This window comes from Lolium perenne, chromosome 4 (assembly GCF_019359855.2).
Source record: "Lolium perenne isolate Kyuss_39 chromosome 4, Kyuss_2.0, whole genome shotgun sequence".
In the NCBI taxonomy this organism is placed as follows: domain Eukaryota; kingdom Viridiplantae; phylum Streptophyta; class Magnoliopsida; order Poales; family Poaceae; genus Lolium; species Lolium perenne.
Genome location: NC_067247.2, coordinates 288,363,392 through 288,375,375, shown reverse-complemented (window position 1 = coordinate 288,375,375; position 11,984 = coordinate 288,363,392). Strand labels below are relative to the sequence as shown.

Here is an 11,984-nt window from a genome sequence, read left to right as displayed (position 1 = left end):
AAGGTTAGTGGCACAATTCTAAAATAATGTAAATTCTTTAAGAGTGATAAATGAGGTACAGTTATAAGAAGTTTTCAAAGAAAGTACCTCAACTGCTTTCACATAAAATTTTTGAGCACTTTTCTTTGGAAGACCCATCGTGCATAACACAATATCATCAAGCTGAAAACACAATGCGAACCAGAAAACATGAGCATCCAGACGAGAATCTATTCATTCAACCAGTCAGAATATATAACCAATGATGCAAAAACTAATGTGTCTAGGTTAGCAAAACGGATAAATATTTAAGAATAATTAGCATGATGCTTAGACTATCTGTAATCTTCTGGTCAGATGGTGTTGCCTTCTTGTCAGAAGCATGACATAACCAAGACATTAAAATGCAGGCCTGTCACTTGTGCTTTGTACCTCTCGGTACCAGATTCCTATGGAGAGAAAAATCCTAATTGGGTATGTTCTAGCATGCCATATATGGAGTTAGCCATTTTTCACCAGCAGCACAACAAAACAATAATTATGATCTACAGCAGAAACTCTAAATGGTTGACATTATTGCATAAACACAATCAAGCATTCGCCTCGGCTATTTTTTTTTAACAGAGACTTTATGTGATATTTCTTGCACTTTTACTAAAATGAGATGGATCTAGAGTAAAACTGCAAAGGTACTACTACTCAGATAAGATGGAGCTAACCTGGCTGTTTTTACCAGAAAACTCAGACATTGTGTAGCCAGAGAACAAAAGATCCTCACTTGACTTGTCCATTGATTCAAAAAAATTGATACGTTGGACATGTCCAAGGACCTCGCCATAAGAATCATGAACAAATTGTATAGGCTCTAACTGGGATGACCATCGTCCTGTTTCTGAAATAACTGCTCCTTCCACATAGCTGCAGGTGTAGAAGTACCAGGTTGGTATGCCTTCAGCATTTATTGTGGCTGGATATTTCTTAATCAACTCCACTGGGGAAAGCTCATAAACATTGAACACCTCGTGTATTACCACACCAGACAACTGTCTAGGCTGGAGAAAGTTGGCAATAAGCTGGTCATTACGAGGATGCAGTGGTGTGAAATATCTTGAACTTATTGCTTTCAAGCTTGGCTCCTGCTGGTCAACACCAGTATGTGATGTAGATGCCTGCTGTGGAGGGCACCGCTTGCTGAAAACACCACTAGCATGATCAAGACGAGGTCGCTTTCTGCTGTGGTAAGTCGTCTGATATATCTTACACAGAACAACCTCGTTTGCCTCATTTTCATTCAGCCCATACTCAGTCATTATCCACCCATCCCTTATCAGATTTTCCTCATTATCTTTCCGTGAGAAAGAAAAAAGGCGCCGATAACCAACTGTGTGGCCATCTCTAGGCGCAGAATGTACCGCCCTGGCTTTGTGTTCACCGTGCCACGACCATATCACCCCATCGATATCGACAGACCGGTTTACTCGACTGCCACTCCGACCTTTACGCCGTAGACGGGTGAAAAAGTACCAAGCCTCAGACCCGTCATCTGCTCTGACCGCTGAGTACTGCGTGGCAAGGACTGAAGGGGCAGTAGAGTATATATCCACATCATAGGCCGATGGGTGTGTTATCCCGTTAATAATTCTAGGTCCAACCCACCTTTGTAACAGTTCCAGGTCGCATGGTTGTGTTATGAATGAGTGGACAGCCACACCTTCCTCCATACTTGAGTTCCTGGTGGAGTCAGAGTTCCTGATAGTAAAAAAAGACAAGTTAAAAATAGTACGGGATGCACATCTATCCAAATGTTAGCATTGGTCTTGATGAGGATTCAAGCATGTTTATTATATGCAGTTATCTACCATGTTAACTCTGCAATGGGTCATATAAAATAATGTCTTGTTTCTGCACTCAATTACAGTAAGCAAGAGCATGCCTAAGCGCTACTCCTTCCTTTCCAAAATAAATGTCACAAATTTGCCTAGATTCGCACATATCTATACACTAAAACATATCTAGATACATGTAAATCTAGAAAAATATGCGACACTTATTTTGGACCGGACGGAATACTTGTAAAGTCTATGTTGATGAACAACTAGTTAAGTCCACACATTTTCTACTGCACAGTAATATTAGTGACGCTCAAAAAAAAAGTTTAATCATCTAAGGAACTTACTGGCCACCAAGAAGACCAACGACCAAGTGCACTGTGCTTTCTTTCCCAATGTTATAATATGCCAATGTGCGGCCATCCTCAAGCTGCTTGCCAGCAAAGATGAGCCCCTGCAGTTCTAGGGGAATACCCTCCTTGTCCTGGATCTTGGACTTGATAGTCCGAATGGTGTCCAAATTCTTGACAGGGAGGGTGATAGTTTTGCTACTTAGGGTCTTGACAAAAATTTGGATCCTGCAGTCAATTGATACATAAGATACCACTTCTAATTGTATATACAAAGAAAACTAATTGCAGAAATCTCCTGCGACAAATACTATGTCTAAGATGAAACATGCACTTAGAAGCAAGTCATTAAATAATCATCTTCTTGTGTTATTTTTAACTCAGGACTTACCATTCCTCCGCGGCCTTGCTTTCAGCTTTGGTGTCAACCTTGGGTCCACCAATGCTGCTGCTAGGATCTGTGGTTTTTGCCTGGGGCCAGGGGCAGGAGAGTCCGGAACAACTGACATTGGCAGTGGGGCTGTTGTGGTTCTTGTACTGAGCAAGTATCACGGTCGAAGTGTCCCTCGACTCCCTGCACCATTCAAGAAGTCCCTCACAGATGACACGCGGATCTGCCCTCTGCGTTTGATCACATAATATGTCAAGCCAACAGGAACAATCTATCAGCAAGTGCAAACCATGTACACTACACCGTATAATTATAACTGTACCAAACGTGTCAGCAGATGGGCTTTTAGATATTACTATTAATAGGATGACAAGCAGAAAATAATTGAGGAAATAAGACTCACGGTTTGCAAGCGCTCGTTTACATAAGTAACCACCTCCTCACTTGTCTTGACTTCCCTGGAGAAGAAGAAAACAAGAGGTGTGTAATTTTGTCACGGTAAATATATCAACGAAATCATAAAAGTATGAAACAGGAGAACAAAGAATATGTCTCTATGGGTACTAGTGTCTGGATCTATCAATAGGAGGCACTGGTAAGTTTGCCATACTCTCTTGCTAGCTTTAGCATTCTTCTACGTGAAGAGGAAATCTATTCCTATTGCCAGAAATGTCTCATGAAGCACTAAGGTTGTAAAGTAGAGTTATCAAACATACAAGCTGACATTTCCAAATAGCAAATCAACCTGATACGTAACCATCGAATTTAATACTACGTACTATGCCTAAGATGTATAAACCCTCCGGCTATAAATACTATGCCTAAGATGAAACAAGCATGACAGATAATAGTAATTGGAGTGGCTTAGGTCTGGATGAAGTATTGCACTTAGAAGCAAGTCATAAATAAACATCTTCTTGTGTTCTTTTTAGCTCAGGACTTACCAGATACCATCGCTTGCTATGAGAAGAAAATCAATATCATCAGTTATGTCCTCCTATAAAAATAAATGGCCATTTCCATCAGACCACGCCCATCGGAAACAAACTAAAACTGGGCTCACACAACATAGTTACAAACTCACAGTGTGAATGTCAGGATTACATATCAACTTCAATTTATTGTTCTTCTTGAACTGAAAATCACCTGAAATGTAAGTAGCGAAAATGTGTATCAAACAATAAATTGATTGGATCCAAGAAACAAAAAATATCCACACAAAAATAAGATATCAAATAATACTACATACCAAGCGCTCTAGATACGGCTATTATTCCATCGACGCGATATGGGCCTAGTTCAACCCTCATTCGTCCTGATGCATCATATACAAGGACTTGCCTCTGGACTACTGATCCTCCTGCAGCTTCAATTCTGGCTCTTTCACCTGGTTCATTTGGCTTGTGATCGGTGGATAAATCAATTTCCTTCCGATAAAATGGATATAAGAATTGTCAGGCTCCACTTGAACACAATCATTATGACAAAAGAGGATGCCCCACCGAGAAACTTGAAAAGAAAATAGCCACTGTACCTGACCATTCCTTGAGAGTACACAACGGGAATCACCAACATTTCCAACAATTATCTGGTTGCCTCGAATGAGAGCCACGCATGCTGTGCTTCCTTCGATTTGGGGCCCTTCATAATTCTGCAGAAAAAAGAATCCAAACTGAAATCATATGGAAAAACAGCATATGAAGAAACAATCAACCAGTGCCACCAAAGAAGAATATTTTTCTGTGTTCCCTTCACAATAGAAGCAATCCACGAGGGAAGAATATTCTATGTGCCATTCACAAACGATGCAACCCAATGTAAGAAACAAGTGATCAACTCAAACAAGGGAAAATACTTGTTTGTCAAATAAGTACCTCGATTTTGGCAGTACGCTAACAACCAAGATGCAATGAGAACATAAGGAACATGTGGCATGCAATTCAGTAAACCAGGCACTCAACGGAAGTAGGGAGCACAAATTGGGGTTATAATTTATCATATCGGTGCAACCTTCAAGCACATCTCGGAAAAGTACAATAGATCCTCCTTATCACACCCATTGATCTCTTCCGATTCCTTTTTACACGTAATAATATGCAGCAGCATCCCAGAGATAAATTATTTACTAACTTCTTCGGCAGATAAATGCTTAAATAATATTCAGGACTTGATATATCACCTTGCCGAAACAGGAACAAAGACTAGTCTGGAGACGGCTTCGGAAACTTCCATTACCAGGAGCAGGAACAGGAGCAGGAGGAGAATCAGGATTCTTCCATTCATCTGACCTTTTCAACGTCTGATCAATTCTGCAACAAATAAGCATTAAAGAATTACACATTCCGTATCTCTACGTGCAACAAGAAGTAAACTTACGTTGCAATTGCAACTATGGAAGGAATGAGTATAACATTGACACTCTCTCCAACGCTATAACACTGGCCCTTTCACCTTTCAATATTGAATAAGAAGTGCACACATCTGAGTGCAGATTATGTGAACATGTGTCCACGCACATGATATCTGTACAGGCACTTATTGCTTGTTTTCTTGTGTAGTTCACAGGTGGTCATATTTTAAACAAAATTTCATAGGGTTCACATGCTATAGCTAAATTCATAAGTTTTAAAAACTTCATCCCTGTGCCGATAATGTGTGCGCCTTCAAACATGCTCACATGTGACATTCCATACTTATATAGCAAAAAATGTAGAGTACGTGATTTAATTATCTATTAGTAAAAACCTGAAGCACACATGCTCCAATGCGGCATGCAGGTTGTTTTGATAGTCTGGAACTTTGACAAGCTCAGTATGAAATTTCCTTGAACAATACCATGCCACCCTATGTCCTGAAACATAAAATATAGTTATAACAGAAAACAAAGACGGAATCAGTCACATATTCCTGTACAATTTCATATGTTGAAGCAATGTGAAGACCTACATACTAGCTGAAATATCACTTCAATACGTTTGTATCACTGGAAACAGAGCATGCACTACAGATACTGAATGTATTGGTAACAAAAACCAATCCCTCCCAAAAAAGAAGAAAATGACCACACAAAATTTTGGCCCCTCTGAATATATACTTTAGCATAATCCATTTTGTCCTTATGGCATCCCAGCACAGACCCGACTGTATAACTTGATCACATATGTTGAACTGTACCAGCATTTCACAATCATGACCATACAGAATACCGACAGATGAAAATCACGACAAGTAGTAAATGTACAAAGCATGCACGGATATAATGCACTAGACAGATTCACATATGACATACACATTTGGATAAGAATGAACTATAGCAGATTTTAATGAAAGACTTCATGTAATCAATGCATGAGATGGTCAGTTATGCTAACAGCTGAAGTGTTTAGAATATGTTGGAACAGTATGAGAGAAAGATCAAACCTCCATGGCCATCAAAAACACCAAAGAATGATGTGGAATCCGAACCATCTAGATCTAGGAGAGCTGTGTACTGGAAATAAGAAGTGTAGGGGTCAAATTCAGTATTTCACAAAGTACTGAATAAGCAAGCAAAACAAATTATATGCATACGTAAAAACTATCCTTGATCCACGTAATAATATACGTTACTCACATAATCTTGCATTTCATCGCGAGGTCCTTGCATACATGATGTGGCATACTCAATTCTGGCATTCTCACCCCTAGAAGAAGTGTTGATGTACTGACCAGCCATTGCAGGGTTTGCTTTCCTGAAAGATACCAGTATGAAAACAATGGCTTAGATTTCCTTATCAGAAAAATCTGACAAACATGTAAACTGAATGTACTGACACTACATTGCAGAGCGCACAGCAAACTTGATAAGAAACAAGGTTGAAAAAAACAGTTAAGTGGCTCCATTTCCGATTAACTAATGACAGAAAGAGCAATTTCTGGACACCATACTAGACCAGGACTCAGAGTGCTCCAGTTTGGAGAAGAATAAAAACGATGGAAATATCCAGAGAAGACTGTTCAGGTTTCCCTCGAGAAGAGGATATGAACACCGTCGTGTTTGGGGTGCTCGTTTTGTTAGACTCCTCCTCGAACAATGGAACCACCATGAACCGCAAAATGGGCAAGAAGGGGCTAGCAGAAGAGAAACATGAGATGCAGAAGAGAGGCGGACTAAGATCAACCATGGATTTCCGGTGCTCCTATAGCCTCCTCCTCTCCAAATAAATCGCCACCAACCAAGATGTCACGGAACGCAAAAACAAACACAGCAGTAAGCATAGAAAAACGAGACAGGATCGACGAGGTGAAGAGAGACCACCATTTGGGTATCGGTGCTCTCTAGCATCCTCATGCTCCACCAAGGCAATCACCTTCAAGGATCATGTCACCAACTTCAGTAAACTGCCGCAACAATAAAACCTGACGCAGCGGAAGAGAAGGGAGAGGCAGATGCCAATTAAATCGAGCAGAGAAGGATCTAGGGATCCAAGCAGAAACCGCAGCAGCAGTAATCAAAATAAACGAGGCAGGATGGACGAGGGTGAAGAGAGGACGCCACTGCGGCTCGGTGCTCGTGCTCTTCAGCATCCTCCTCATCCACCTCCTCCCAAGGAACATCACCATGAAGACGCTACCCGATTTCAAAATCCGAAACAGCAGCAAGCAACAAAAACCGACGCGACGCAACGCAGGAAGCAGGAGATACGGGACAGGATCAAGGAGGCGCAGGCAAAAAATCGAACCAAAAAAAGGGTCTCGCGCTTCAGCAAACAAGACAGGGTGGACGAAGGTGAGCAGAGACACCATTGCGTCTCGGTGCTCTTCAGCACCCTCCTCCTCCTCCGAGTAAAATCACCATGAACACGCTACCGACTTCATCGAAATCAAAAAACAGCAGCAAGCGGCAACAACCGACGCGACGCAGCGCAGGGAACACGAGATACGCAGGCAAAATCGAACCACCCCAAAAATCGGGGTCTCGGGGTTCAGCAGACGAGGCAGGATCGACGAGGCGAGAACAGAGGCCACCATGTCGTCTCGGTGTTCTGTAGCACCCTCGTCGTCATCCCCAGGGCCGGGAAAACCCACCGCGAAGAGGCCACCGACCTCAAAATCGAAAGCAGCAGCAAGCACTAAGGTTGTAAAGTAGAGTTATCAAACATACCAAGCTGACATTTCCAAATAGCAAATCAACCTGATACGTAACCATCGAATTTAATACTACGTACTATGCCTAAGATGTATAAACCCTCCAGCTATAAATACTATGCCTAAGATGAAACAAGCATGACAGATAATAGTAATTGGAGTGGCTTAGGTCTGGATGAAGTATTGCACTTAGAAGCAAGTCATAAATAAACATCTTCTTGTGTTATTTTTAGCTCAGGACTTACCAGATACAATCGCTTGCTATGAGAAGAAAATCAATATCATCAGTTATGTCCTCCTATAGAAATAAATGGCCATTTCCATCAGACCACGCCCATCGGAAACAAACTAAAACTGGGCTCACACAACATAGTTACAAACTCACAGTGTGAATGTCAGGATTACATATCAACTTCAATTTATTGTTCTTCTTGAACTGAAAATCACCTGAAATGTAAGTAGTGAAAATGTGTATCAAACAATAAATTGATTGGATCCAAGAAACAAAAAATATCCACACAAAAATAAGATATCAAATAATACTACATACCAAGCGCTCTGGATACGGCTATTATTCCATCGACGCGATATGGGCCTAGTTCAACCCTCATTCGTCCTGATGCATCATATACAAGGACTTGCCTCTGGACTACTGATCCTCCTGCAGCTTCAATTCTGGCTCTTTCACCTGGTTCATTTGGCTTGTGATCGGTGGATAAATCAATTGCCTTCCGATAAATTGGATATAAGAATTGTCAGACTCCACTTGAACACAATCATTATGACAAAAGAGGATGCCCCACCGAGAAACTTGAAAAGAAAATAGTCACTGTACCTGACCATTCCTTGAGAGTACACAACGGGAATCACCAACATTTCCAACAATTATCTGGTTGCCTCGAATGAGAGCCACGCATGCTGTGCTTCCTTCGATTTGGGGCCCTTCATAATTCTGCAGAAAAAAGAATCCAAACTGAAATCATATGGAAAAACAGCATATGAAGAAACAATCAACCAGTGCCACCAGGGAAGAATATTTTCTATGTGCCATTCACAAAAGATGCAACCCAATGTAAGAAACAAGTGATCAACTCAAACAAGGGAAAATACTTGTTTTTGAAATAAGTACCTCGATTTTGGCAGTACGCTAACAACCAAGGTGCAATGAGAACATAAGGAACATGTGGATTCCAATTCAGTAAACCAGGCACTCAACGGAAGTAGGGAGCACAAATTGGGGTTATAATTTATCATATCGGTGCAACCTTCAAGCACATCTCGGAAAAGTACAATAGATCCTCCTTATCACACCCATTTATATCTTCCGATTCCTTTTTACACGTAATAATATGCAGCAGCATCCCAGAGATAAATTATTTACTAACTTCTTCGGCAGATAAATGCTTAAATAATATTCAGGACTTGATATATCACCTTGCCGAAACAGGAACAAAGACTAGTCTGGAGACGGCTTCGGAAACTTCCATTACCAGGAGCAGGAGCAGGAGCAGGAGGAGAATCAGGCCTCTTCCATTCATCTGACCTTTTCAACGCCTGATCAATTCTGCAACAATTAAGCATTAAAGAATTACACATTCCGTATCTGTACATGCAACAAGAAGTAAACTTATGTTGCAACTGCAATTATGGAAGGAATGAGTATAACATTGACACTCTCTCCAACGCTATAACACTGGCCCTTTCACCTTTCAATATTGAATAAGAAGTGCACACATCTGAGTGCAGATTATGTGAACATGTGTCCACGCACATGATATCTGTACAGGCACTTATTGCTTGTTTTCTTGTGTAGTTCACAGGTGGTCATATTTTAAACAAAATTTCATAGGGTTCACATGCTATAGCTAAATTCATAAGTTTTAAAAACTTCAACCCTGTGCCGATAATGTGTGCGCCTTCAAACGTGCTCACATGTGACTTTCCATACTTATATAGCAAAAAATGTAGAGTACGTGATTTAATTATCTATTAGTAAAAACCTGAAGCACACATGCTCCAATGCGGCATGCAGGTTGTTTTGATAGTCTGGAACTTTGACAAGCTCAGTATGAAATTTCCTCGAACAATACCATGCCACCCTATGTCCTGAAACATAAAATATACTTATAACAGAAAACAAAGACGGAATCAGTCACATATTCCTGTACAATTTCATATGTTGAAGCAATGTGAAGACCTACATACTAGCTGAAATATCACTTCAATACGTTTGTATCACTGGAAACAGAGCATGCACTACAAATACTGAATGTATTGGTAACAAAAACCAATCCCTCCCAAAAAAGAAGAAAATGCCACACAAAATTTTGGCCCCTCTGAATATATACTTTAGCATAATCCATTTTGTCCTTATGGCATCCCAGCACAGACCCGACTGTATAACTTGATCACATATGCTGAACTGTACCAGCATTTCACAATCATGACCATACAGAATACCGACAGATGAAAATCACGACAAGTAGTAAATGTACAAAGCATGCACGGATATAATGCACTAGACAGATTCACATATGACATACACATTTGGATAAGAATGAACTATAGCAGATTTTAATGAAAGACTTCATGTAATCAATGCATGAGATGGTCAGTTATGCTAACAGCTGAAGTGTTTAGAATATGTTGGAACAGTATGAGAGAAAGATCAAACCTCCATGGCCATCAAAAACACCAAAGAATGATGTGGAATCCGAACCATCTAGATCTAGGAGAGCTGTGTACTGGAAATAAGAAGTGTAGGGGTCAAATTCAGTATTTCACAAAGTACTGAATAAGCAAGCAAAACAAATTATATGCATACGTAAAAACTATCCTTGATCCACGTAATAATATACGTTACTCACATAATCTTGCATTTCATCGCGAGGTCCTTGCATACATGATGTGGCATACTCAATTCTGGCATTCTCACCCCTAGAAGAAGTGTTGATGTACTGACCAGCCATTGCAGGGTTTGCTTTCCTGAAAGATACCAGTATGAAAACAATGGCTTAGATTTCCTTATCAGAAAAATCTGACAAACATGTAAACTGAATGTACTGACACTACATTGCAGAGCGCACAGCAAAGTTGATAAGAAACAAGGTTGAAAAAAACAGTTAAGTGGCTCCATTTCCGATTAATTAATGACAGAAAGAGTAATTTCTGGACACCATACTAGACCAGGACTCGTGCTCCAGTTTGGAGAAGAATAAAAACGATGGAAATATCCAGAGACGACTGTTCAAGTTTCCCTCGAGAAGAGGATATGAGCACCGTCGTGTTTCGGGTGCTCGTTTCGTTAGACTCCTCGAACAATGGAACCACCATGAAGAAGGACAAGCAGGGGCAAGCATAAGAGAAACATGAGATGCAGAAGTGAGGCGGGCTGAGATCAACCATGGATTTCCGGTGCTCCTATAGCCTCCTCCTCTCGAAATAAATCGCCACCAACCAAGATGTCACGGAACGCAAAAACGAACCGAACGCAGCAGTAAGGAGAGAAAAACGAGACAGGGTCGACGAGGTGAAGAGAGACCACCATTGGGTATCGGTGCTCTCTAGCATCCTCGTGCTCCTCCAAGGCAATCACCTTCAAGGATCATGTCACCAACTTCAGTAAACTGCCGCAACAACAAAACCTGACGCAGCGGAAGAGACGGGAGAGGCAGATGCCAATTAAATCGAGCAGAGAAGGATCTGGGGATCCAAGCAGAAACCGCAGCAGCAGTAACCAAAATAAACGAGGCAGGATGGACGAGGGTCAACAGAGGCCGCCACTGCGGCTCGGTGCTCTTCAGCATCCTCCTCCTCCACCTCCTCCCAAGGAAAATCACCGTGAAGACGCTACCGATTTCAAAATCGGAAACAGCAGCAAGCAACAAAAACCGACGCGACGCGACGCAACGCAGGAAGCAGGAGATACGGGACAGGATCAAGGAGGCGCAGGCAAAAAAACGAACCAGAAAAAGGGTCTCGCGCTTCACCAAACAAGACAGGGTGGACGAAGGTGAGCAGAGACACCATTGCGTCTCGGTGCTCTTCAGCACCCTCCTCCTCCTCCGAGTAAAATCACCATGAACACGCTACCGACTTCATCGAAATCTAAAAACAGCAGCAAACGACAACAACCGACGCGACGCAGCGCAGGGAACACGAGATACGCAGGCAAAATCGAACCCCCCCCAAAAATCGGGGTCTCGGGGTTCAGCAGACGAGGCAGGACCGACGAGGCGAGAACAGAGGCCACCATGTCGTCTCGGTGTTCTGCAGCGCCCTCGTCGGCATCCCCAGGGCCGGGAAAAC

General features: G+C 41.7%; 2 protein-coding genes and 1 long non-coding RNA gene across 3 annotated transcripts; all 3 read right to left on the bottom strand.

The window, feature by feature from the left end:
• Positions 1-2,952: 2,952 nt before the first annotated feature.
• Positions 2,953-3,696, bottom strand: LOC139839150 (uncharacterized). The gene is made up of 3 exons (XR_011756842.1): positions 3,634-3,696; positions 3,494-3,546; positions 2,953-3,007 (listed from the first exon to the last, which is right to left on the bottom strand). It is a non-coding gene; the product is annotated as an uncharacterized lncRNA (long non-coding RNA).
• Positions 3,697-3,790: 94 nt separating this feature from the next.
• LOC139830183 (probable protein phosphatase 2C 21) lies at positions 3,791-6,278 on the bottom strand. Its single transcript, XM_071818181.1, has 6 exons — positions 6,163-6,278; positions 5,970-6,039; positions 5,295-5,400; positions 4,729-4,858; positions 4,084-4,200; positions 3,791-3,976 (listed from the first exon to the last, which is right to left on the bottom strand). The coding sequence occupies exons 1-6, from the start codon at positions 6,262-6,264 to the stop codon at positions 3,791-3,793; spliced, it is 711 nt and encodes a 236-aa protein (XP_071674282.1). The 5' UTR covers positions 6,265-6,278.
• Positions 6,279-7,896: 1,618 nt separating this feature from the next.
• LOC127347692 (probable protein phosphatase 2C 21) lies at positions 7,897-10,657 on the bottom strand. Its single transcript, XM_071829196.1, has 8 exons — positions 10,544-10,657; positions 10,351-10,420; positions 9,677-9,782; positions 9,111-9,240; positions 8,512-8,628; positions 8,227-8,404; positions 8,062-8,123; positions 7,897-7,974 (listed from the first exon to the last, which is right to left on the bottom strand). The coding sequence occupies exons 1-8, from the start codon at positions 10,643-10,645 to the stop codon at positions 7,918-7,920; spliced, it is 822 nt and encodes a 273-aa protein (XP_071685297.1). The 5' UTR covers positions 10,646-10,657; the 3' UTR covers positions 7,897-7,917.
• Between the last annotated feature and the right edge of the window lie 1,327 nt (positions 10,658-11,984).

What these genes read in the sequence shown, in the direction of transcription:
- LOC127347692 (XM_071829196.1), bottom strand. Translation starts at nt 10,645, where the DNA reads ATGGCTGGTCAGTACATCAACACTTCTTCTAGGGGTGAGAATGCCAGA. An exon ending in TTGGAGCATGTGTGCTTCAG is followed by an intron (nt 9,241 to 9,676) that starts GTTTTTACTAAT and finishes TAATTGTTGCAG; the next exon opens with AATTGATCAGGCGTTGAAAA. An exon ending in TTTGTTCCTGTTTCGGCAAG is followed by an intron (nt 8,629 to 9,110) that starts GTGATATATCAA and finishes TTTTTTCTGCAG; the next exon opens with AATTATGAAGGGCCCCAAAT.
- LOC139830183 (XM_071818181.1), bottom strand. Translation starts at nt 6,264, where the DNA reads ATGGCTGGTCAGTACATCAACACTTCTTCTAGGGGTGAGAATGCCAGA. An exon ending in GCGATGAAATGCAAGATTAT is followed by an intron (nt 6,040 to 6,162) that starts GTGAGTAACGTA and finishes TCTTATTTCCAG; the next exon opens with TACACAGCTCTCCTAGATCT. An exon ending in TTGGAGCATGTGTGCTTCAG is followed by an intron (nt 4,859 to 5,294) that starts GTTTTTACTAAT and finishes TATTTGTTGCAG; the next exon opens with AATTGATCAGACGTTGAAAA.